At 52.5% G+C, this 25,995-nt stretch overlaps 1 protein-coding gene across 2 annotated transcripts in view; it reads right to left on the bottom strand.

The window, feature by feature from the left end:
- Positions 1-113: 113 nt before the first annotated feature.
- Positions 114-25,995, bottom strand: part of LLGL1 (LLGL scribble cell polarity complex component 1) — a 30,393-nt gene continuing 4,511 nt past the window's right edge. The window contains exons 2-23 of one of the 2 annotated variants that reach the window (XM_081966065.1): positions 21,172-21,269; positions 16,656-16,737; positions 15,895-16,025; positions 14,915-15,073; positions 14,344-14,506; positions 13,823-13,958; positions 13,228-13,282; positions 12,501-12,655; positions 12,015-12,232; positions 11,718-11,785; positions 10,737-10,890; positions 10,290-10,394; positions 9,376-9,668; positions 9,121-9,274; positions 8,535-8,688; positions 8,055-8,338; positions 6,722-6,986; positions 5,915-6,029; positions 5,116-5,210; positions 4,372-4,495; positions 3,440-3,522; positions 114-2,656 (exon numbers count right to left, since the gene is read on the bottom strand). In XM_081966065.1, the coding sequence (XP_081822191.1) occupies positions 3,441-3,522; positions 4,372-4,495; positions 5,116-5,210; positions 5,915-6,029; positions 6,722-6,986; positions 8,055-8,338; positions 8,535-8,688; positions 9,121-9,274; positions 9,376-9,668; positions 10,290-10,394; positions 10,737-10,890; positions 11,718-11,785; positions 12,015-12,232; positions 12,501-12,655; positions 13,228-13,282; positions 13,823-13,958; positions 14,344-14,506; positions 14,915-15,073; positions 15,895-16,025; positions 16,656-16,737; positions 21,172-21,269 (3,090 nt within the window). In that variant the 3' untranslated portion in view covers positions 114-2,656; position 3,440. The remainder of the gene's footprint in view (positions 2,657-3,439; positions 3,523-4,371; positions 4,496-5,115; positions 5,211-5,914; positions 6,030-6,721; positions 6,987-8,054; positions 8,339-8,534; positions 8,689-9,120; positions 9,275-9,375; positions 9,669-10,289; positions 10,395-10,736; positions 10,891-11,717; positions 11,786-12,014; positions 12,233-12,500; positions 12,656-13,227; positions 13,283-13,822; positions 13,959-14,343; positions 14,507-14,914; positions 15,074-15,894; positions 16,026-16,655; positions 16,738-21,171; positions 21,270-25,995) is intronic. The other variant, XM_081966066.1, reaches the window with a different exon arrangement.

Genomic DNA, 25,995 nt, shown 5'->3' on the forward strand with positions numbered 1-25,995 from the left:
CCCCTTGGCTGGTAGTAGAAAAACGCCCGCATTTCGATAGCTCCAAGCTCTGCTTTCTCTGCCGCCTCCTCCTGCAGAGGGGTGCTGAGAAACTCGACACACACAGAGGCTGCTTTAGATAGTAAATGCTTTATTCTTCCTTTATTAAAAACCTGCATTAATTACTAAACAATGCTAAACCCATTCTCTGGACCAAAAAAAGGGACGGGGGTCCGAAGAGGACATTCTACAAGGAGACTAGCCCACCCTCCCTCAGTGGCTACCACAAAAGAGACTCATAATGTCACACCCCTCAGGCACCCACAACACACACAGCAAGGATCGAGTCGTACCGTTCCACCCAAGTGGGTTTTTGCAAAGGGGCTTCCTGGGCAGCCCTGTTCTCACGTACATCAAAAAGGGATTTATTTTAAAGGGTTCAGCCCCACTTCTTAGCTCCCCCCCCCATGGTCTTATCAACCCCCCAGGGGAGTTTCCTTGGCACAAAAACATCTGTGAGAAAAAAAGAATCCTTCCCAGCAGAAAACGGAGCTTGAAGTCCTGCGACGGGCTCACCTTTTTTGGCACAAGACGTTTTCCCACCTCAATGGGGAAACGTGGCGCTGAAGCAGAAGAGAGCCCACCTCCACCCCAGAGAACGGGATCCATGATGCCAGGCAGCAGTGGGAGAGGGGAGGGCTGAAGCCCCCCTTCTTGAGATGGGATCTTGGCAACAAAACACCCTCACCACAGTATCTGCACAGTGGCACATGAAGCTCCTCCTTGGAAAGTCCATCTGTGGCTTGCAAAAAATCCCAGCAGGGGGCTTGTAAGGCAGGAAAGACGCCCCCCACCCACCCCCCAAAAGCCCCATGAAGACCTTGGACTGCAGCCGCTGCAGAAAGTGGGATCATCAGGCGAAACTTGAGTTGCCTCAGCCAAATTGAGCACCGGCAGCCAAAGCCGGGATTTCTAATGTGAGAAGCTGGAGGTCAGGGAAACTGGGGGACCGGGGGGTGGCAACTGAACAGGCAGCTCAGAGGTGCCCCGAGATTCGTAAGAGTTGGGCAAATAAAGAGAGGAGAAGCCCACCAAGGGGCCCTAAGGCTCGCTTCCTGCATTCAAGGGAGACCCTGTATTCTTCAGTGCATCCAAATCAGACCAAAATCTCATCTTGAGCTCAGCAAAAACTCTTCGCTTCCTAGACTCGGGGAGTCCCTTCTCCGGTTCAAAATCAAAGGAAAAGGAAAAGCCCAGAACCATAAGGCAATCTTATTTACCATCATATCCCCTCCTGGGGTGAGGAGACATACATCAACTCTGTTACCAAGCCCAGTTAATTTTCCCTCCCCGAGGCAAAAAAAAATAAATCCCAGGAAATTGGAATTTCAGAAAGGAAAGAGGAAGCTACTTTGGCATTACTAAGGAACCCCTAATCTACAAACTTTTAAAGTCAAATCGGGCCCTGTGGCAGCTAAGGAGGCGGCGAGACGGCTCTTGTTTGCACATTAAATTCTTGGAGAGGAAAGCGAATAGGAGGAATCTGATTTTGTCACCGCTCGTCCTGAATGTTTAAATAACAGGGGAGGAAGGAAAAGTGAACAATATCAGAAAGGTATGATAGTATTTCTTGCAGAGGGTTTTCTTGGACTGCTATAATTTTCTTGCAGCAGCTCTGTGGCTTCCTATTTCACAATCTGCTTTGTGCTCAGATAAATATTCCCAATTAGAAATCTTGTGTAACGAAGAAATGAAGAAAGAAAAAAGTATTTAACCGTTCCCTCCAAATTAAGAGGGAGGGAGGAAAGAAGGGAAGGAAAGAAAGAAGGAAGGAAGGGGAACGATGGTGAAAGAGAAGGAAGGATGGTGGAGGAGAAGGAAGGCTGGCTTCCATCAGTATCACCAAAGGCTTTCTTCAGATCTCTTCTTGGCCTCAAAGTTCCCACCCAGTGAGCAAAAAATACTTAATTCGTCATTGGATCCAGTACAACTTTTCTCAGTTCAGTTCAGCCCAGAAAAAGCAGAAGGCTCTGAAGAGGGCAGAGGAGGTTTCAAGCGAGATCAGGAGAATCCGAGTCTTGGCGGCCATTCCCACCTTCAGCCAAAGGCAGGTGGGGGAACTGTCCAGCGCTGCATCGCTGCAAAAACCCCTCCCTCTGCTTCCTGTCCATCGGAAGAGCCTTTCCCCCATCAGAGGAGCCGCTGGGCCAAAAGATCCCGGTTGCTTTCTTGGGGCGGGGGGGGGGGGAGTCCTCAGCCAGGTCCTCCTCCCCCCAGTGGCTTCCTTTCCCAAAGAAAAGGCTTATTTATTGAACTCCCCCCCCCCCGAGGTCTCTGTGCAATGGAAGAGCAGAAGCTCCCAAAGTGGTGTTCTTCCAGGACGTTGGCACATTTTTCTGGGTTTTTTTTCTCTTTTTCTTTTTTTACATATATATTTATATATATATATATAATCTATCAAAAATGCAAACTTGGAAAGGTCCCCAGGAAGAGAGGCCGCCTGTCTGCTTCCAGGCTGCGTGTTAGAAAAAGACCACAACTCTCTTTGTCCTTGTAAAAAAATGCGCAGGGAAGAGCCTGGGGTCCTCTGGAGGGGTAGGGCCAAGAGTCCGTTGCAAAGACAGCGAGAAGTCTCGGTCCCAAAGCTCCAAGCATCGCCTAGGACGGGGCAGGGGCCCTGCAAAGGAAATGAGCACACCTTAAAACAGGTGATTCCCTCCCTCCCCCCCCTTTCCCTCCCTTTCCCTCCCCCCCCTTTCCCTCCCTCTCTCTTTCCATCTCTCCAAACTCAGCCCTCCCTCCATCTTATCTCTTCCCTTTTGGGTTGCACTGGAGAAGGACATTGTACCTTTTGTTTATTTTCCTATCTTATTCCACATTGCAATACAGGGGGTCCTCGACTTACGACCACAACTGAGCCCCAAACTCCCATCGCTAAGCGAGACGTTTCTTAAGCGAGCTTTGCTCCATTTTGCAACCTTTCTTGCCACGCTGATTAAGCGATTCCCTGCACTTTCTCAACTGTGTGACAGCGTCGTTAAAGCGAATCTGTCGCTGTTGCTTGTCCAGGGGTCTCAAAAGGGGATCACATAATGGGACCCAGCAACCGTCACAAGTACATGCCAGTTGCCAAGCTTCCGAATTTTGATCACGTGACCAAGGGGAGGCTGCAACGGTCGTGTGAAAAACTGTCCCGAGGCGTTTTTTTCAGCGATGCTGTTACTTCAAACGGTCACTAAATGAATTGCTGTAAGTCGAGGACTACCTGCCAAAGGGGGGCCCTTTCTTCCCTGCAATCTTTGTTGGGCTCCAAGAGACCCTCCCGTCCGGCCTCCCCGCCAGGGCTGCCCCCATGCCTTCTGCCCCAGCTCAGAAGGTGCCCAGCCCCAGGCGGTCCTGAGAACCAGCTGCCCCCCTTCCCTTGCTAAAAAAAAGGAGCCGCCGTTTTCCCTGGACGTGCCTCATTTAATGAGGATCCCTGGAGATCGGGCCTCCTCCTCCTCACTGAGGTTCCGCAGATTCCTCTCGGATTCCTCGGAGGGCCTGGAACGAGAAAGGGAGTCAAGACATCCCAGGCCAGGGAAGAACTTCCAATTTCCTAAACAGCTTTTATTGAAGAGAAAGGGGGGAACAAATCTGCTTTTCTTCTTTAAGGCTCATTTGCTGACCTCAGGTTCTGTTCCCTCATAAGAAATTGACACCTGTCATCAGAACAGTGGAGTCTTAATTACTTGCTTTGTTCTTCCCTGCATTAGGGAAGTCCTCAAAACAAAATGTAAACCCCAACATACGGTTCATTTATTGAGCTACTGAAAAAGTTCAGTGAGTCCCCGTAGAGAATATTGTAAACCAAGCAGCCTGACTGCCTCTGCAGAGCTTTTAGCTCTCTGAGCCACAATCTCAAGAGTCCCGGAAAAGTCATCCTCTCATCCTTTATTTCCCACTGAAGTAGAATCTTACAGAGTTAAGGCTATGGCTTGGCAGAACTCCATTTGCAAGGGTTCAGACATAGGCAATGCCAGGCCTAGCTTGCATTAACAGAGGGATCGGATCAAGATCACCAGAAGCCATCTTTATAACGCCTTGAGAAATGACCTGACTTGGAATCTTGCATCCAGTTTTGGTCACCGCATTTCAAAAAAGATCTTGAGATTCTGGAAAGTGTGCAGAGAAGAGCAAGAGAGATGACTGGAGGCTAAGACAGAAGAAGAACAGTTGCCGGAATTGGGTTTGGCTAGCCTAGTGAAAAGAAGGGGTTGGACTAGAAGACCTCCAAAGTCCATTCCAACTCCGTTATTCTGTAAACGTTGCCCCCAGATTAGGTGGGTCTCTGCAAAGGTGGCAGGCCTGTTCTTTCCTCCAGATCATTGCTACCAAAGGACAAAGACTTACGTCAAGTAATCCTTCACTTCTTCGACTGTAATGTCTCCAGTGGTATTTAAGGGGGTGTCGATGCTGCTATCGGGGGAGTCAACCGGCGTTGAGGCAAACAATTCTGGATGGTCTTCGGGAGACCCTGAAAGTAGAAACGCTTTTCAATATTCCCATAAACATCCAGAATTCAAATTTAACCTTCTCCGTCTTTAAAATGCTTCATTCTTTGTGACTGGATCTGTTATAAAACTTCCCTCAAAACTTTTGATAGATAAAACTTATGGATAGGTTAATGGACAACGATGGGAAAATGCACTGCCAAAGTGAGGATAAGCAGACTTCCTGACCTTATCTTTGAAACATGCAAACCTATACGGAGCGATTTTTCTCAGGGGGACAGACCAATATTCAAGGCCGGTCAGTCAGGTAATGAAACTTCCCCAAGCAAGCTTTAGAGGGCACCAGGACCTCCACGGGTCAGCCCTGAGCCACAGTGATTCTCTTAAAATCGAGACAAATAAATATGCCAAAATTTCATTTTAAAATTCAGAAGTTATGATAAAGCCAAGAGTTTGCAGAGACTTCAGCCTGCCCAACTAGGGCTGAACCAGCTTTGACACACACACACACACACACACACACACACACACACACACACACACACACGTTGTCCTGCAAACAACTTGCACCCCACTGCCATGGCAGTCACACACCGGACGAAGTGCCAGGCTACCCGAACATCTGCAAAGATGTTTTCCTTACGGTCGTTGCTTGCAGGGGAATGATTAGCCTCTGAGCCTTGTAAAACATGCGTCCCATTGGCCTGGCTTAGTTTTGGTGTCACCGTGAAGTTATTTCTGTAATAAAAAAGGAAACAGCGTCTCAATTGCCACCTCCTCCCCCTGGCCCCTCTCTATGCCTCCCACATCCGTCTCCATTCCAGGCTCAAAAGAAAGACCATAAACAAATAGGACGACCTCTTGACGCATCCATCCCCCACGTGACATGCATAGCAAAGCAGGTGGGGCTGCGATCCCTGCATCACAGCCACCATTCCGCTTTTTGGACCCCTCCTTGAGAAGTTCCCCGCTTTAAGCTGTGAGGCGGGACAGGGCAGGCTTTAAGCCTTGGTCCTCTTTAGGCTCCTAACCTGGATGGCTCCCGACCCACATCCGGCAGAATTGCCCTCTGGGTGCGGACTGCAGCCGTCACAAAGTGGGACAGATGACAGATCAAGGCCCCATCCCATCTGCTTTTTAAAAAATCAATCCTCCACAAAATGCATCCATTTAAAGCTTGGTTATCCCTCCCCCCCCCCACTCCCCAAGTTTGACTTTGAAGCACAACAATCTACTAGCCGTTTCTTTGAGTTTAGCTGTTTTGGGGGGTACCCCCGCTCATGAGCCCCTCTCTGCCTCGTGAGAAATGTGGCCCGGGTTTCCAGAAAGTCCTTTGCCAGACTTCGCCTTGGCAGAGATTCTTCTGCACCGAAGGGGTCCCCACCGCCTATTTAAAGGAACAACGCCCCCCCCCCCCCCGAGAGGCTCAGCTGGTCCCTCACCCTGGAGAAAGGCTGTCATGGGTGCGGCTCGTCTCCAGCGTGCACAGCGGCTCAGTGATGTTTCTAGTGCTCAAGGAGAAGCGTTCGAATTCTGACGGAGAGATCAAGTAGAAGCCTAAAACGGGAACATAAAAGGAGATCCGCTTGCAGGTCTCTCTGCCCCCAAATATTCACAGCAACGCAAAAGCAGAGTCTGTTCCCATGGAAGGAGAGACCCCTCCCTCATCCCCCTGCATCTGGCAGCCCCCAAATTCTTAAAGATAAACTTCTTCCAGCCAAGGAGGCTCAGTTTAGCTGCTAGCTAACTTCTCTCCCTTCAGCAGCCCATCTGGTCCTCATTCAACAACGGCCAGAGTTGCCTTGTTCATCTTTTGAGCCTTGCGGGGTTTTTTTTTTTTAATTCAATCCTTTACAGTTTTGTAACTTTCGTTCTTACTTTTACCTTGTAAAATTCAGCCTCGTTCGCCATTTGGGTTTTACCTGTGCTTTTAAGCCATGTTTCTACCTTGCTTGATTATGTCATTTGTCAAGCACTTAAGTGAAGAAATTGGATCGATATATAAGCTTAAAATCACCGCCACATCTGGAGATTTCCACCTCTGAAGGATCGGCAGCAGGAGTTGCTCCCCAATGCACCATCGTCGATCCCCTGCGCTCCTCCCTCTTGCTTTCCCCATCATTTCAGATATTTTCAAAGCGACCCCCCCAAACCATCCCATCTCGGCTGTGCTGGGGTGCCTCGGAGGCCTTCGGGCGTTCGTCCCTCGCCCCCTCCCCGCCCCCGGGCACCTGCCACCCCTCGCTCACCTTGGCCGTACTTGGTGAAGACGCAGGAGGCGATGCCGCTGATGTCCTCCTTCCGGATGCAGTCGTAGTGGACCTGCGGCCTCAGGCTGGGCACCGTGAAGACGTGGAGGTCGCCCAGGTTGGTGAGGCAGGCCAGCCCGTTCTCCGAATAGTCGTCGCATGTGGCGCTGGCAAAACTGATCAAGCCCACTTTCCGGACGCGGCAACCTTCGTGGGCGGTCAGCTTGAACTTGGTTTTGGCGCTGACTTTGGGGAGGGTGAATACCTGGGGAAGCCGGAGAAAGGAGGAGGGTGGATTTAAGTTGCTTCTTCCTGGCCACGATGACCAGTGGCTGCATTGATCTGGACAATCAGTTCAGCCCAGAAGGAAACGACCCCACCATACAGGTAGTCCTTGGCCTACAACAGTTTGTTTAGCGACCGGCGTTACAACAGCCCTGAAAAAAGTGACGGATGACCGTCGCTGCATCCCCAGTCACATGATCGAAATTTGGATGCTGGGCAACTGGCATGTACCACGCCTGTTGCAGAATTCCAGGGTCACGTGATGCCCATTTGAGACCTTCCCAGCCATCATCGGATAAAGCAACTAAAGAGGGAAAGCTGGATTCATTGAATGACCACGTGATTCACTTATTAAGTGCAGAGATTTGCTTAACAACCACGGCGAAAAAGGCCATAAAATCAGATGTGACTCGCTTAACAACTGCCTTGCTTAGCAATGGAAATTCTGGGGTGTTTCCTGTGGCAGAAAGCCAGTTCAGAGGGAGGGAAATGCTTCCTGTGCTGACTCTGAATGAGCCAATCATGCTCAGTCCCTTCTGGGGCCCTTTTCTGCTCCATCGTAACAGTAAGAAAGCAGGGAATGGCTACTAAGATGCCAGGGCCACCCAAGAAGAGACTCTACCAAGAGCATCTAGACGTTCCTCTCAGATTCGGGTTAATGTCAGTGTTCCAAATAGCATCCAAAAGTAAATCAGAGTTGGAGGCAAAGCATTCCTCAAAGTTCCCATTGATGAAGAGAGCCATGTTGCCCATCTGGGAAAACCCAAATCTGAAGTCTTCCCGGTTTCCCCACCCAGTTGAAGATTCAAGATCTTGCCCCCACACCCAGCGGTCCATCCCATGTTCCTATCTCCCACTGCCATGACCTTGACTTTCTAGAAAGAATTTTGTTATGGCTGCATATCATCTAACTCCGTACAATCCTACCCTCCCATTTTCCCACCATAGAAAAGGCATAGCAGAATAATAGAAGGTGTGGCAGGCATAAGGTCCCCAAAGAAAAGATGACTTGCAGGCCTGACAGTTCCTCTCCCTCGCTCGGAATTACCTTGAACTGCTCTTCGGAAGCAATGAGCACCGAGTGGCTCCCTTGCATGTCGGGGGCTTTGGCCAGGTCCCGAGAGACCTCGTAGGGTTCCGGCAGAGGGTTCCCTCGGCCGTCCAGGACAGCAATCGAGACCACCGGGGCCCGGTGCATGAGCTGGATCTCCTTGCCCAAAACCGCCTCCACCGAGCGCTCCGAAAACTTCTCCTGGGAAGGGATCTCCAGGGCGTAGGCAAAGACCGAGCCCGAGTTGGTGCCGGCCCACATGGTGGGTCCATGATGTGCAGCTGCCGAGAAACAGGAGGAGAAAGTGAGGGGCTGCCTGTCCCCCCAGCCTCTCCCAGCCCCCCTCTACCAACAATACACCACTCACAACCAGCAAGGCTCCTGTGACTCTGCCTGGGAGTCCAAATTAGGCCGGGTCTCCCTCCGTGAAGACTAACTACTGGGGTTCACTGTCTTCCATCAGGGTCCCTCCCTTACCATCTCGGAGGAAGGTATCCGCAAAGTAGAGGCAACGCACAACCCCGGACAGTGAATCGTCTGCTGAGCGAGGCTCGATCCGCCGCTGGACAGGGGCCATCTCCACTTCGTGGGGACCAGGCTGCTCAGCCAGGTGGGCGTTTGCTTCCTGTACCTGGTGGGAGTGGGAGAAGCAGGTGAGGCAAGGCCCAGATCCAGGTAGCTTACCAGCAGAGCCTGAAAAGTGCTAAGCCACCACGTTCTCCCTCCCATGGGAAGGCCTTCACCCACTTCCTTCCTCCTCCAAAGGATCGCCTGTCCTTCAGCTGAGCACAGCCGGTTTTTCATCTCTCTTCCCCTCCATGGAATTCGGGGTGGGGGAAGAAGTTGGGGAATAGTCAACTTTGTCTTCTCCAAAACTTCATGAAGAAGGTTAAATGGAGAAGCCCCGGAGAGGAGAGGAGAGGAGATGGGCCACAGCAGATGTTCAAACAAATCTCTTTCAGCTCAGGTCGCAGGCCAGCGTTTCTCAGCCTCCGAAGGTTTTAAGCTACGTGGACTCCCAGAATTCCCCAGCCAGCACCTCCACCCTCCTCCCTCTGCTTACCTTACTTGAGGGGCTACTGGCCGTGACTCTCTTTTTGCCCGACACGCGGCTCTTACGGATCCTACGGAAGGACTGCCGCAGAGACTTTTTCAGGGACTTCACCCGCGAGAGGGGACCCTCCATTGCGAGAGAATCGTTGGGGTGCAAGGTGCACCTATCAAAACGGAACAATCAATCACCGACCATCCCAATCAGCTATGAACACTCATCCGAGGGGTGCCAACTCCGTTTCTGGAGTCCCAAAGGGCTCCCTACCTGGCCAGCACGGGGTTCCGGCGGTAATAGTCATAGAGGCCAAAGCCATGGCTGGTCCCAAAGGCCACCAAGTTCCATTCCGAGTGCAGGGTGACCGCCGTGACTGCTGCGGGGGGCAGGCACTGCAGGAGGATGCTGGGCTGGAAGCCGGGGGCAAAGGAGAGGGCACCATTCTTGGGGGGCAGCCGGTCGTGCCCCTTCCACGTGAAGCCTTCACGGTCTTGGAGTAGGTCCACCACAGCGATGTTGACCATGTGTTCGGACTTCTCATCGTTAAACTCCATCACCAGCACCTGCCAGAGAGAGAACCACCCCGATAAGTCTTGGAGACCGATTCATTCTGAGTAGACCTCAGGTTTGTAAGCCCGAAGACAATAATATTCAGACTTTGACACAACTCACTTTCTCTTTCCAGGATCAGGACTCCTCCCTCGGCAAGGGGTTAGACTAGACGACCTCCAAGGCCCCTTTCAGCCCTATGATTCAATGACTATGACCCTTAAGATTCCTTGGGAGCTCTGATACTTCAGCAACTCCATTGTTCTCTCTTCTTGTCCCTAATTTCTGAGGCATCACGGACCTTATTTGCCCTTAAATAACCCCATCACACCTCCTTCTCTCCTTCTAAAAGTACCTCCACCAAATACCTACAAGGCTCCATCAAGTAACTTCTCCATCTTCTCCCAAAGTTCAACCACACACACACACCCGTTCAGCGATTTCTATCTTCTACTATTTCAAAGTCTTTTCCATTTGACTGGAGAAGGCCACTAATAGTGGTGGTGGTGGTGGTGGTGGTGGTGAGGAGGAGGAGGAGGAGGAGGAGGAGGAGGAGGAGGAGGAGGAGGAGGAGTATCTGGAGAGGAAAGGGTGGATTTGGGAGCCAAGCCCAACAGATGCAACACAACTGTTACCTGCCCTGCCGTGCCAGCAACCACCATCTTCGCCGTGTATTTGCACAAGGCGATCTTCTGGACACCCAGGCGGGGGTCGTCGCTGTAAGGGTCGAAGCAGCCAACCTGGAGGGAGGAAGCGGGTTGTCCCCAGAGGCAGAAGGAAAAAAAACAACGTCAGATTCTGCACGCACAAAAACGGACGTGGTCTCCTCCTTGCTGGTAGCGAGTCCAAAGATGGACCTTCTGATTCCATCATCATCAAATGACACGCTCTGGGCCAAGGTGGGCCTCCAGACGCCACCAAGCTACAACTCCCAGGAGCCCAGTGGTGATAGACTGCAGCAAGATCTGGAGAACTCCACCAAATCCCTGCGCAGGGCAGGACCGCCAACACCCCCCCAAATGATTTTGCATCGGGGGGGGCTTCCCTCCTCCCCACACGCAAGCGGGAAGGTTTGCCAGCACCTTCCGAAAGGGGGGCCACTCCTCCTCGTAGGATTGATTCAAGCTGTCGTTATGTTCACAGTCCATCTGGAAGATGTTGGCCGTGCCCAACTTGAACAGCGGCCTGAGGGAGACTCCGGAAGCGTCCCAGAAACGCACCGTGCCATCTTCATGCCTGAGGAGAGGAAAGGCAGGAGTGGAACGGTGCCATTGTGGCAACCCTTCCGCAACCACAACGCGCCTGTGCTCTTCTATTACTCGCAGGAGACATTTAATCCCAGCACGTGGTCAACGTCTCCACTTCCGCACTCGGAAGCCACCACCGTTTACTCGTACTTGGCCTTCTTCTGGCTTGGCCAATTCAGAGACTCTCCATCGGAAGCCTCCCAAACGCGGTTGGACCATTCAGACAGTCCTCAACATACGACCAGAATTGAGCCCAAACTTTATGTTGCTAAGTGAGAAAGTTGTTAAGTGAGCTTTGCCCCGTGTTATGACCGTTCTTGCCACGTTTGTTAAGTGAATCATCAGAGTTAAGTCAGCCACCCGGCTGTTAAGTGACTCCGGCTTCCATGTCCACTTTGCATGTCAGAAGGTCGCAAAAGTGGATCACGTGATCCCGGGACGCTGCGACCGTCATAAATATGAACCACTTGTCAAGCATCCAAGTGTAAGTCATGTGACCATGGGGATGCCGCTATGGTCGTAAGTGTGAAAAATGGTCACAAATCCTTTTTTTCCAGAGCTGTTGTAACTCTGGTCACTAAACGAACTGTTACAAGCTGAGGACTCCCTGTATTGCCCAGGCAGCTCTTTCTCTCCCTTCTCCAGGATTCCCTCAGGCCTTTCCTAGCACAAGAACTGCCCCCCAATCTTTGGCTTCACCCCATAACTATGGTCCCCCCAAACCCTCAAGGGCCCTGCTGGCATCCTGGCCATCTGGCCAAGGCCTCTCCCGCAAGGGGCCTCCTGCAGCCAGCAACCCTGAAGATGACCACTTACCCGGTCAAGAGCAGCCCCCTCTGGGTGGGTTCCTGAGCCAGGGGGCGCCCCCCATCGATGGGCCAAGGCTGTTTAGGGCACAAACACACAAACACACCGCTTGCTTTGGTTTACGTCCATGTGGCCCACGCGTTCCGAAACCTTACGACTGCTACACGGAGAGTCCCCCGTGCGGAAGATGGGCGTGGGAGGGCTAGCTGCTTCTGGCCCCTCCCCCACCAAAGAGGCCCCCTCCTCCAAGCCCTGGGTTTGGCCGAGAGGCTCCTTTTCACCCTTTTGGCCCATTTCCCAGCTCACCACGGAGGAAAGGTGAGGGCTCTGCCGCTCGCCGGCACTGGTGATTCTCTCCCACAGCTTGAGGGGCACGTTGGAGATGTGGTAGGAACAGGTGATGGCCGAGGAGTGGAGGGGGGCCAGGTAGGGCGCGGGGATGGTGGGCCAGCCGGGCGTCTGCAGATCAATCACCACCAGCTCTTCCTCCACCAGAACCACCAAGGCTGCTGGGTTGTCGAATTCTGCAACCCCCCGATTGAACAGATTAAACCTCTCAGTGATGCCTCGGGGCAGAAAGACCAGGTGGGAGCAGAGGAAGCGGGGAAATGGACACAAGGGGAGAAAAAGGGGGGAAGGACGGGGAGGTCTCACTTGGGAACCCTGAAAAACGCTCTTGACGAAGAGCGACAGGAGCCTGCCCAAGGTTTAAGTCAGGAGAGTCCAACCTTGGCCACCTCTAACCCTGTGGACTTCAACTCCCAGAATTCCCCGGCCGGCCGTTCTACGTACCGTCCTCTCTCTCTGCACTGCCCACCGTGAAGAAGTCGATCACCCGCGAGGTGAAGTCCAGCGTGACCAAGGTCTGGCCCTGCAGGATGGTCACACAGTGCCTGTCCCCATAACTGGCCCGGGGCATCCCCCCACTGAAAACGATGACGTGGCTCCTTGGGAGAAGACAAGGAAGCAGAGGTCAGCCACTCAGGGCTGCAACGGCCTCCCATTGTCCACCTCCCCCCCCCCCCAAGGATGGCTGCAGTAATCTGCAGGATTCTGGCAGGTCCTCAATTTACGACCATAGCAAACCCTGCTCATCGTGGTCATTGTGATGGTTATCAAATGGGTTGGTCACATGATCGATCTGATTTTATGATGATTATTTTTTTGCAGAAGTCGTTAACTGAACACCTGTTTGTTAAGCGAACACTGTGGTCATTAAGCAAATCAAGGGTTTGCCGTGGGTTTTGCTGAAAATCAGGACTCTTTTGGGGTCCCACCCTCCCCCCAGTAAAACTGCCCTGTTGCTGGGCAGAGGGGGGGGGGTGGCCATCAGAATCCAGATCATAAGTAGCCACAAGGAAGGTCCATTGAAACTTCCAACCGTCGCTAAGGGACCCGTCTTAAGTCAAGAACTGCCTGTAAGTGAAATGCCGTTCTATGAGAAAGGGAAGCGGAGATCGGAGGCGGGAGAGGAGGAGGAGAAGAGCCGGGGGGAACCACTCAGACAAACCCTACGCACCCCGAGTCGCAGTTCTGCCACAGGACTTTGGTGATAGCTTTGCACGGGAAAGGACCTGGAAGGGGAGAAGGGAGAGGTTGATCGGCATCTGAGCAGAGAGGACAACGTCTCGTCCCGTGAAAAGGCGCTTGTCCTCGTGGCAAACCCTTATTTCACTCTTTCTCTCCCAGAAATGGGGAACTGGAAGGTGGGCAAAACTGACATCCAGGAGAGGAAAAAGGGTGCATTTGAAAGAGTTTGGGGTGAAATCAGTGGGGAGCGGATGAAGTTTCATAGGATCTGACTCTACATGGAACTGTAGCAATGCTGAGCCCAGGATCACCTCGGACAATCAACACCATCTCCAAAAGGAGATTGAGTGGACCGAGCAGGGGAGAAATTAGGAGCTTTGAAGAGCAGTGGAGACCTTGGTCCAGGCGGGCATAATTTAGCTTCCATAAGGATTAAATGTTTCTCCCTCCGTTTCTTCAGGCGTGAAACCCTCCCTCCGCTTGGTGACCTGTAGGTTGCCTGATCTTCTGGGCTTTGGGACAGGAGACGGTCTCATCCGAGGGACCACGCCTCTCCCTGAGCTGCTCCTCCCGATTAGCCTCACCGTAAGGGACGGTGGACGTGGTGGGTTGCAGAGTCTTGGCCGAACCGTTTGCCATCGACCACAAGGCGTAGCCCCCATCGCTGTGAGAACTGACCAGCGTCCGGCCGCTCCGCTCCCAGCTGACGCTTTCCAGTTGCTGCAAAAAAGCCGCAGACCCAAGCTAAGCCACCAAGCCTTGGGCACAGAGGAGAAAAAGAGGCTGAAAGGAGGCCGGCCACTCAAGGACATATGGCTACAGGGCATTTTGAGAGCGCCCTACTGGGTCCCTCCAGCCACTGCAGACTTTTAATCTTGGTTGCCCGAAGGGATCAGCTTTTAATCCTGGGTAATGAGGGTGGGTAATCTGTGAAGTCCTTCCCCGGTCCCTTTAACTGCCCGCTTATCTCCCCTAATGGCTACTCAGCTGGCAGGAGACATTCCTTAGCTCTGTCCCATCTAACCTTGGAAACTTCCTGCAAAAAAAGAGGCGGATGGGGATACGGCGGGAGGAAGGCTCCATCCAACCCAGCGAAGCAACCTACCTGGTTGCCCAAGAAAAGATGGTGGACTTCTCTTGAGCTTCTGTCCCACAGGACCATCAGGCCTCTGCTGTATCCAATGAGGATTTTGGATGAGTCTTGAGGATGCTCCTGAAGAGACTCTACTGGCCCGAGGGCCTTCCCGCATCGGTAGTCTTCAGGCACACTAGGAAGGTGGGAGAAAGAGGGATGCTTGGCCTGTGATCTCCCTTTCCAGGGAATTAAGGTAGTTATGGAACCTGAATGTCACAAGGTGCCCTTCTGTGAAAAGGCCCTCACAACATTAGGACCCGTCATGCTTGTAGTGTCCAAAACAATGAAGACACACAGAGGCATGTGTGTCTTTCTACCACTGACACACCATTTCTGAAGGACACCAGTTAGGTGATTTGACCTGACATCAGCAGCAGCCTTCTTCAAGATCTCTGAGTTCTTGTTCCAGCATTTGGTGCTTCCATCAGAAGGCACCTTATGTCTTCACACGTAGATAATGCTCTTCTTGCTGCCCATCTCCCCACCCAGGTAGACCCATGCCTGCTGACCTCAAGGCCTGGCTTTCTTAAGAGCCGCTCACCTCTGCAGGACCTCATCTTGGTAGAGGGTGTTGTCCTCCAGCAGCATTAGACCAGGAAGCCCCAGGAAGTAGACACCACCTCCTTCAGTGCCAAGGTATGCGATGCTGCAGGCGGAGCCCAGGAGGATCACCGTCACCCGGGTGAGGCTGGGAGGAGAACTGTCAGAAGAAAGAGGAGCCTCTTGTAAGCAGAACCGTTGCGGCAGCTGGATCATCTGGCCAGCAGTTTCCAGAATCCTCTGGGAAAGTTATTTCAGAGCAGATGGGCAGCTTTGCCGCTGAGGGTGCATAATTTATGGACTCTAGCATGTCCTTGGCTCTTCCCTACAGCATGGACTGCATCGAAAAATCAATCGGTGTCTCTGAGATACTTCTGGCAACTTGGTCCTTCAAAACAGAACCCAGAACACATTCTGAAAATGGCCGTCCCAGATTGTGGCACACACACACCCAAGTGGACAGTTGCACCCCCACCGAAAACCACTGAAACCAGTGCTAGATCCCCATTGCAAGGATGGGGAACCAGCCCCCCAAAGGTGATTTGCAAGGAAAAACCTCCTCCCCCCTCAACTCATCGTCCCACCAAGGTGTGTCATGGTGCCAGCAAGTGGTAGAGGATCAGGATGGTGTCTTCGCTCCTTCCTGCAGCCCAACCCTCAACTGCACTTCCTGCAGCCCACCCACCCCCCTTTCAAACTCTGGAGCAGAAAGACGCTCTGCTGAGTCTGCTGCTTGGCTGGGGGGCGGACTAGATGACCTGCAAGGTCCCTTCCAACTCTGTTCATCTGTTATGCCCCTCCTGCCCATTCGGGGCTACGCCTTCTCCACCCAGCTGGACTTCCCTCCCTCTCCTGCAGAGAGCCAAGAAGGGAGAAGAAAACAGCCAGGACAAGGGGGGAGGCTGAATACCCCTGCCCCTTCTTTGCACCCCCAACCAGGGAGGGAGGGAGGAGGAAAGGGGGGGCAGAAGCCAGGAGTACTTAGCGTTATCGAACCCTGGTCGTCCGGGAAGCACAAAGTTCCGTCTCTCTTCCAGGTGGGAGTAGCCGTCTTTCTGGTAAACGTCCCACAGGTGGAGCGTGTTGTCATCCAGAAGGGAAAGCAGGAGACCCTGCAGGAAATCAGGGGAGGGGGGCTTTTAAGGCATTCTCAAGGGCCCTTCCAAGCCTCGCCTCCAGAAAGCCCCCTCCCGCTGCCTCACCATTAGTTCATTTCTATCCCCCTTTATTATTTTTAGAAATAACTCCAGGTGGCAAACATATCCAGCACATTCCTTCTCCCCCCCCCCATAACAACCACCCTGCGAGGTGGGTTGGGCTGAGAGAGAGAGAGTGGCTGGCACAAAGTCACCCTAAGGCAGGACTAGAACTCACCACCTCCCAGTTTCTAGTGGTTTCTAACCAGTAAACCAAACTGGCTCTCCTTCATGTTATTAAATCCAACCTTGGAGCACCTATATTACAATTTATTTATTTATCTCCTGGGTGTTATTGTTTCATTGTTGTTTTGTTTCTAATTGTCTTATAATTTCACAACTGTAAGCCGCCCAGAGTCATTGAGTTGAGTGGCTGTGAAAATTGAATAAATGAATAGATGAATAAATTAGATAATTCCTTCAGCTGCTAACCTAAGCATTTCCTCCGATTCAGAGGGTCAGTCTAAGGAGCCACACGAACAAGGCCCTGGAGGATCATCGCAACCTCACCCACCAAGCAACACCCAAGTCTTTATTTTATTTTACCTGTCCAGGTAGGAAGTGCATCTGGGTGACGTTCGCTGTCTCTTTGTGCAGCCCCGTGAACTCCACGCCGGGAGCCCCGTAGCTTCAGGAGGCCCAAAGTCAAGGAAGAATCTCTCGCCAAGGGAGAAGGAAGAACTTCAACCCAGCGCTCACCGTTCTAAGGCTGGACCCCTCCCCCCCCGTGGCTTTGCACAAGGAGGTTCAAAGGAGGCTGTGTGGACACCCAGAAGGCGCTTGTGTTTCAACTGCCATTCTACAGGTTGGAAAGCCTTTTCCAAGCACCACATTTTGTAATAAAAAAAGAAGAGAGACTCAGCAACTTTTCTGGTCTGGCTGGGGATTCTCCAAAATGTGCGTGTTTACACGAAGGGAGGAAATGACACCATCGCTTCATCTTCGAATGAAGCTGCCAGAGGGAGGAGGAGGAGAAAAATAAAAAAGAGATCATTTGATTTTCGCCCAGCGCTTTCTCTGCCTTGCAAAACCAAAATCATTTCTTGCTTAAAACAAAAAAAAAAAACAGCAAAAACCATTCAAAGGGAATGGACGAAGCAAACAGACCCAGCTGGCTTTATTTATCTAAGAACCGGAGCCCATGGCTGAAGGAGGGAGATTTCTCTTAAGGTCGACTTCTCGGCTTACTGCTAGCTTAGGAGGAATCCAATTTCGGCACACATCGCCTCCCCCCCCCCCCCCGCTCCCCTCCGCAGCCTGCTTTTCCCACCCATCCCCAGGCACAAATCACCACGCTGGGCTTTTGTCTGCCACGCTGATGTGTGACCTACTTTTCAAAGAAGGGGGGGGGGGGAGATGCTTGGCTTTGGGTCTCTGGCAGTGCACACAGACTCCAAGCCATAATCCAGCTATAGGGAAAAGTTCAACTTTGGAGGGGAGCATCTTGGACCACTCCTATTCTCAGTGTTATCGAAACAGAGTGTTGACTGGATCTTTCCTTTTGCATCCTCTCCTTGACCTAATTCATTTTACATCAGAGCTTAGTTGTCACTTTCATTATTTGCTTCCATTGTTATGCTTATTGCTTTCTTAATACATCAACAGTGTCTCCCATTGCCCCCCTTCAAAAGTTACGCCAACTTATCATTTCATGTTTCTCTGTTGGTCTATTTTACTATAAGCAATATATATCCTCTACTTGAGTTTTAACCCAAAGAGCATTTCTTTCAGTTGTTTTCTACAATTAACAACATACTGTAATTTGATTAGTTACGTAACATTAGTATTGGTAGATTGAAGGGACTAGGAGGAGGATTGGCGGTGGGACCCATCCTATTCTCCAAGGGGAAAGTCCACACTTGACTCCTGGGGACCAGAACTCCGCGCTGGACCGCAAAGGTTGGATCAACGGTTCTCTCTGCAGGTGGATTTGGGGATGGGGGACATCAGAAGTGTGTCTTCCACAGAGGCAGCAGAGCAGACCCTTCCTCTAAAAAGGGGCAAGCTCGACACCTCCGAGAGGCACATGCAGTGAAATCGCAGCTGTGGCCAGCTGAGAAGACAGAGGTGAACCCCAGAGCAGGAGATCACACAGAGAGGGGCAGCAGCATCCCTCTTGACTTGGGTGGCCTAGAAGGAATTCAGAAATGGGGTGTCAGAGGGGGCATTTGCACCCTCAAACACAGCCCTGGGAAAACGGGAAGGGGATTCCTTATGCACTTCGCCTGAGTTTGTCTGCTTCCAAGGTCCCGGATATTCCCCTCTTTCAACCATGCAGATCCCCAAACTTTCCGGCTTGGTGGACTTGTGGCAATGGGGGGTGGGCAGAGGGAGAGGGCAGGGTTATGCACGAGTGGTGGGTGAGCGTGCATGCACAGCTCCATTTGCACAAGGGGTGGGCACACATGCCCACTGCTCGGGCAACTGGAGCTGCAGGGACATGCTTATCTGCCCCTTTGGTGGCTCGAGCGTTGGGGACCTCTGGAGGGCACCATCCTCACCACCCTCCCTCCTTCCTGGACAAGCCCTCCCCCCAATGTCATCATCATCAAGTTCCTTTCCTTGAAGCTCAATGAGATCCGAGAAAGCCCACCCTCTGGGTCTTCTGCAGAAGCCAGGAGCACTCACTTCCTTCCTCTTCTAAAGGCTGACCGACACATTTCAACCAAAGGCCACTTCCTCAGGCAGGAGCTGCTGGGGAAGAAGACCTGGGGGGAAAGGCCCTCCATCTTCCGCTCAAGATCTCATCCCAGGTCCTCCTTGTACCACCACCCTTTCGTGGGGCAACTTGTGGGAAGCACAAAAGTGCAGCTCTCACAGACAGACAGACACACACACACACCATTTGTGCTCGCCTGACGGAGAGGCTGGAGCAATTCTGCAGACGTTTCTTTGCTTCCCTCAACAGTCAAAGGAGGCTTGAAGATCACCTCCCACAGAGATCATCTACAATGACCCTTCATTCCAATCAATCAAATTCATCATGCAGCTTTGCAAGGGACCTTGGAGGTCTTCTAGTCCAACTCTTTCTTCAAGCAGGAAACCCTGTACTGGTTTCAGACAAATGCTGCAGGAGGAGGAGAGGAAACGGTGGAGGCTGGACTGGCCAGTGCAGAAGGCACTTTGCCTCCTGCCCCTCGGGAAGCCCCGGAAGGCGAGAGGGCGCAGAACCCAAGTGAGGGTCTTCATGTACTCCGATTCTTTCTGCCGCTCCCAGTCCCCCAAAATCCCGAATGCCCTTGCAAGAGATCTCACTGGCAATTATGCACCTGTACTCTACCACCGGACCAGGTGCATTTGCCTTTGCCAAGGGTGCCAGGAGCCAATATTGGCACGGTTTGGCACTTCATTTTCCAGAGGGGTGGATGGGACACCAGTATTCACACACATACACAAACACACACACACACACACAGAGGTTCCCTTTGCCAAAGGGCCACGGGGGGAAAGATCCCAAGCAGAGCAAAAGGTTTTTTTAAAGCTGCCTCAGTTGTTTCCAACCAGCCCTGCTGAGAAACCCCGCCCCCAGCACACACACACAACTAAAAGGACTGGATCTTCAGCCACTTCCCCCATTGCCATGCCAAGCTGCACACATCCTGTCCGGCCGCCAAGCCAGACTCCCAATGCACTACAGAAGCTGTAAGGAAAGGCTGGGGCAGCGAGGAAGGGGTTGATGGCAGAAGGACTGGGGAAAACTCCCCCAACTGAAGATGCCCCAAACGCCAACTTTAATCTCCAAACACAACTGTGGTGGAGGGATGGGGGGGGGGGGGAACACCCTCAGCTGATCTGCAAACATGCCAGCTGCTTTTACACGCAAGCACCAACCACAGCGTTCCTGGGGCTTTTGAAAAACCTGCCGGACAAATGGCCAACCCTCCTTGCAAGCCCCTTTCCCAGATCAAAGAGGCATCCACTCCTCCAAGACATCGGCTGCCCCCTCCGAGCCTCCTTTGCTTCAAAAGTTGCCTTTAACATTTAAACTACTGAAAAATTGCTAAGGCTAAGAAGGGACGTGTGGATGCACGAAAAACACAAACAGCAACTAGTGAGGGAGTGGGGACTCTAACCCTTGGGGAGGCAGAAGAGATGCAATCCTAAAATATATGCGTACAATGGCATTGGGTTTAAAAATTCCCCTGGCCACCAACAAATTCCAGTTGTTGATGTGATTCCCCTGCCCCCCTTTAAACATTTCTGTCCCCGTCTTATCTGAGTCCAGACTGAAACGTCCCTGTAAGCAGAGACCCCGATGTGAGGAGCTGGCTCATTCAGGAAACAGGGGCTGCAGGACTCCAGAGAAATCCCAACCGGCCTCTTTACGCCATTTATCAAGAACTCCAACCCAGTGGGAAGGCCATCCAATTCTCTCTCTCCAGCTGTTCTCTTGGAGGGTTTTTCTAACATTGAATCTACGACTTTCCTATTTCAGCCGGAGGGAAAAAGGACTTCATAATGGACAAAGATTTGAGAGTGGGCAGCACTCCCACAGGCCGGCCACTGCTCTGAGCCCGCAGGTGCCCCCCTCCCCAGGAAAGGGGGAGGGGAGGGGAGGCAGGAAAGATCAAACGGGAGCAACCTGGACGGGGAGAATGGCGTCTCCCGCGTATTGTACTCAGAGGCTGCCAACTCCATGGAGACGCGGGATCAGCGGGCAAGCATGCCAAGGCTGCAGCTTGAAAAGAGGCCGTTGAAGCCGTGGAGATTCAGAGTGGTTTTCCAAATGCCCCTTCCACAACACACACACACACACACACACAGAAAGACCGCCAGCCTCAACGCAACAAGGGTGGATTGTGGGTTCAGGCCAAAACCCAGGGAAAACTTCTCCAACTCCAGGTGCCCACAGAGAGGGAAGCTCTGGGTCTCCTTCGCCATTTAAACCCCTGGAATCCTCCCTCCACGGCTGGAAATACGGCGGCTTCCTTCTCGAAATACCTTGCATGATGGGGGGGGGGGGGGGGGGGGAAAGCTGCTAGGAATATCAGCAAGAGAGAATCCTGCAATCGTGGCGAAATTCTGCCCAGAAAGGCCACAGTTGCCATGCCAAGAAGGATACATTTTGACTGCTCCCGATTTGGTTCCGATGGCCATAATGCGCAGCTTGGGGTCAAAGGCCAAGGAGCTGGGCTGGTTGGGGAAGCCATGCTCCACCATCTGGAAGAAAAAGGAGAAGAGAGAATCGTGTTGGAGGAGAAGGTGGATGGGCCTCCTTTCCAAGACTGGCAGGCCCAGGAAACACACAGAAGCTTCTCAAACAATGGATTCCAGCTAGATCGTTCTCAGATCACTCGCCCCCAAACTCCATTCCCGGCCAAAGAGATTGCTCAGCACAAGACAGGAAGCCCTGTTGCTTTGCACCAAGCGGCCTCCGATTGTTGAGTCTCAAGAACGTATCATCAAGTGTTATCAAGGGCATGCCAGTTGAGCCACAGAGAGAAAGGAGGGAGGGACTCTCACGAATCCCCCCCCCAATCTGTGCCCTCCGATTCCTTTCCTCTTCCTGCTGCTGCTCCTTCCCCATCTTAGCCAAACCCTACTTGGTCCCCCAACCCTTGGTCCCCCAACCCTGGGTCCTTCAATTCTTGGTTCTCCAACCACCCAACCCAGCTGCCATCCAACCTAACAGAGAAGTGGCTGTGATTGGCTTCAGACCCTGAAAAAGGGGTGAGAGCTGCAGAGTGCTTTGTCCTCCATGGAGGAGGATTATCTCACCAGCTTTCAGCCCTAGATGCCAGGGAGGCTGCCAGAGCCCCGCTGAAACTTTGGCTGATCAATTCTCCGTCATCTCAACCTGCAGCTGCGATTTAATAACCCCAGAGAGTTGCTATTCCCAACTTGGGCTGGAGAATCCTGGTCTGGTTCTCTTTGTCCTTTCCATATCTCCCTTCCAGACAACAAGCCTCAGGCCAGAGCCATTTTTAGAGAGAGGAAGAACTCTGGAAGGAAGATTCCTCCTCTTCCAAGTTGCTCAAGGCTTTTGTTTTTCCCGACTCAAAGACGTTCAGGAGGCCAAGCCATGTTTTCCTTATTCCCACCATCTTTACTTCTATCGAGCCACAGAGGCAGAAATGCAACTGCTGAAGATTTTCCAGGCTTGGAAATAAAGTGATGGAGAAAAAGAAGTAAAACATCTTTTTTTATTCCTGCACAGCTGGCTCAAAAGTCAGGGAGGCTGAGCTGCAATGGGTTGCCGCCTCCTGTAAGGGGGCCAGGCTCGGTCCGATGTTCTCAGAACCGGTCCAAAGAGCCTGGTGGTCTCCAAGCCTGACTGACCCCTCTGCTGATGAGTGAAGGAAGCCAAGGCAGCCCACGCAGGGAGGTGGAGCCGAGCCCACTTGGAAAGAAAGGGCCGATTAATGAAGAGCTGGCCCAGAGCAACGTCCAAGATCCCTCCATTCTGCCCAGCCCTGCAGGAGTGGACGGACAAATGAGTCTTTTCAGCCAATTCCAACTTCACTTCTCCCAGGCGCAGCGGGGTCAAGGCGAGTGAATAGTTGGCAGGGAGAAAGAGAGGCAGCCCTTAAAGGGCTCTCTGGCAAAAAGCTCCCCACTTCCTCTCCCTGGTCAGCCCCAGACCCCTTTCCCTCCCCTCCCACCCCAGGAGACCACACAGTAGACGTAGCGGGGGAGGGGACCCTACGAAAAACATCGCTGGGGGGGCAGGTCTCTAGCCCTCTGGAGGAGAAGCAGAACTGGGAACCTTCCCCCCCCCCAACATCACTAGCAGGTTTGAAGTAAAGGGCCCCCAACCTCCCCAGATTATAGGCGTGGGGGTGGAGGAGGAGGAGGAGGAGATCTGGAAGCAGGACCAGTTTTGATCCTCCCCTTAGTTTAAAAAAATAGGAGCATTTGGGGATTCAAGCTGGGTGAGGCGAGATTATCTTCACGGATGGAATTTATTTATGAAAAATGCAAGTTCGCTGGAGACCAGTTGAAGAAGTCAGCCTTAAAGTCTCAAGAGTTTTTGTACACACCTTTTTTAAAGACATTCCCTCCCTCTTCTTCCTCCCTTTCATCTACCCCTTCCTTTTTTCTTCCATTCATCCATCCATCCACTTTCCTGCCCCTCCTCCCATCTCTTCCCCTCCCTCGCTCCCTTCCCCTAAAGAGCTGCTCAGAGCCACCCAGCAAAACTTCCTGAAGTCCCTTCGGTCCAGGCCTCCTAGGGGTGGCCCATTTCCCATAATATTCATCATCCAATGCACAACGCCCACCCCTGAAGTACCAAGGGGGCTCCAGAAACCTCCGCCTGGCCTAGTCCCAGAACTCTGAGGCAAATGTCTAAACGAGAATCCCAAGCCATTAATAAGAATTCAATTTAATGGACCAGTTTGGACCTTGTTCTGATCCTCGTGCAGGTGGGTTTTAAAAAGGACCCCAGCCAAGGGAGAGCTACCAGAGCTTGCAAGAAAGGCTGTTTTTCTTTCTCCTTCCTCGCAACCTGGTCTTTTTCAGAAGCCGGTCTATTAAGAAGACATCAAAACCCCTTGGCTGTACAAGGTTTACCCCGTCGGTGTTTCAGTCCCTGCAGGAGAGAAGTGCGAGGAGACAGTGCAGCGCACAGTCAATCCCCTTGCAATGTGACAAAAGCTGCACTGCATTTCCTGCAAAGGTGGGGAGAGGACCGTAGCCAGCTAAGGTGCTTCCTGCAATCCAGGAATTGCGCCAACAAGACTCTGCATCCTGAAGCAAAATCTAGGAGCAAGGAAGAGAGACAACCCTTGCAAGCGCAGGGCAGAAGAATAGAAGATTCTTCCATAGTTCTATAGTTGCAGGAAATACGCCAGAAGCATCCATGCGGGTCTCTGCAGTGGCCAGGCCGGCTTCAGCACTTCTCTCTCGGGACTGGGCAGCCCGCCGTAGAAAAGAGGCAGCCAAATGGGTGGTGAAGGCCAGATAGGGAAGTTGTGCCAACTCCAATTGCCACACCGGAGATACGCCTGCCTGCCTGCCTGCCTACCGTCCACGCTGGGAGCCTAACAGCCAAACGTGGGTTGAGTCAAGAGTCAACCCCAGTGCATGTTTCCCTTCCAGGTGCCGCCTTGATGATGGGCAGGAAAGATGATGGTGCTGCAGACGAGATCTTAGGAGGACCTTTACCACCTCCAGAACTGGTGAAGAGCGACTTCCTCGCCCACCTGGTAAGACCGGCCCAGTTCAGAAGGAGAACTGCCTTCCTTCAGAAAAGACGTCCTCCTACATTCTGGACACAATTTAGGCTCACCACCCTTGGAGGGAGCGTTCCAGTGGCCCCTTCCCATCTCCAGTCAGCTAAACGGCTCCTGTTGCTGGACTCCCCTCCGGCCAAGCTTGCTCATGTCAAGATCCCTTCCCTCTTGCAAAAACCGAGAGCGGGCTTTGCCCCGCATCAGCCCTCGCACAGCCGGTAGGAAAAGGCCAGAAAGAGGCCACCTCGGTTGAATCGGACGTCTCCAGATGTTCTGGCTCTACAGTTCCCACCAACAGCCCCAACGGAAAGGAAGGCAGGGAGTGGCGATCACGGAGCAACATCTGGGAAGTCACACACAGCCAGTCCAGCATCAGAGCCCCCATCAGAGATAAAAAGCATCTGCTCCAAAACGCTCCTCTCCACCAGGGGATGTTCTTTGTGCACAGGGACCTTCTCAACCATCCAAGGAAAGAGACTCCTTGCCCCCAGGGGCTCTACTGGAGAACTCAAGGCAGCCCCTGGCACGCACGCACACACAAGCCACAACGGAGAGCAGCCGAGCTCTGCCCCTCCTTGGCCATGCATCTGCCCTCTGCTTGGCATGCTGCCCACACGGAGCCTCCCACAAAGCATGCACCCGCATTTTCAGCTGCCCGGCAAGCGTGGGAAGACCTGTGTCCGAAAACCCTTTGCAGGCAGGCAGGCAGGCAGGAATTCACTGCAAAGGAAACGCTCCGATGGAGATCGCTTGCCCCTTCCACCCAGGAATATGTCGCCACTTTCCAAAGAGGGAACCAGCCTTGCATGTGGAATGCCCCCCCCCAGTTCCACCTGGCTGGGGGATTCTGGGTGTTGAAGTCCACCCGTCTTAAAGTCACCAAGGTTGGGAAACCCCAATGTAAAGTATTGAAAGACGGAGAGGGGAGAAGGAAGACTTTTTTTCCCTCTTTTTAAAAAGGAAAACTGGAACAGGAGAAGATGCCCTCTTCTTCCCCAGCCTCTCCTCAAGCAGACCCAGAGTCCCAAAATCCATTGGCTGCGTCCAGTGGGCACCCCTGACATAGATTCAGTAACACACACCCGAGTTGCACCCAGATCTTCCCACGGAGCCTGCGCATAGCACCACGTCTCCTGGCTACTCCTACTCGAGGCCTCACACACCTGGCAGCCGCTCCTGCAACCAGGAGAAATCTTTGGATCGTCTTCTGGACGGGGGAGCGATTAAAAGTCTGACGTCTCCCTTCTGCTATGAACTCCATGGATACACCAGGAACAGCACAGCCAAGGAAAGGCCTCACGTTCGCCATCTGCTCGGCACCACTGTGGCAGTCGGGTTACTCAGCTTTCAACTTTACTCCAGAGAGGAAATAAAACGGGGAATCCACGGCGTAGCCTTGCGCTTTTTTTTTTTTGCAACCATGAGGACTAGGGGCTTGAGTCCCCCGAAGTCTGGGGACAAGCCTCATTTTAAAATCAACTTTGCTAAAGGTAGCTGATGGGCTTCCGAAGAAAGCCAGCCAGGATTGTTAGTCAACGTCCGGCATCACAAAATAAACTAATCTCAGGTCAACAGCCCCAAAGTCCTCAGCCGATACAACTTGCTGCCTACGTGTAAATGAAGACTCAAATACCTAAAGGTTTTTTTTGTGGGGGGAGAAACCCTTGCAGTCGCTATGGCAAGAGTTAGTACATTCAAACGACTCTCGGGCT

The sequence above is a fragment of the Natrix helvetica genome (assembly GCF_964273705.1).
Source record: "Natrix helvetica genome assembly, chromosome: 13".
NCBI classification, from domain to species: domain Eukaryota; kingdom Metazoa; phylum Chordata; class Lepidosauria; order Squamata; family Natricidae; genus Natrix; species Natrix helvetica.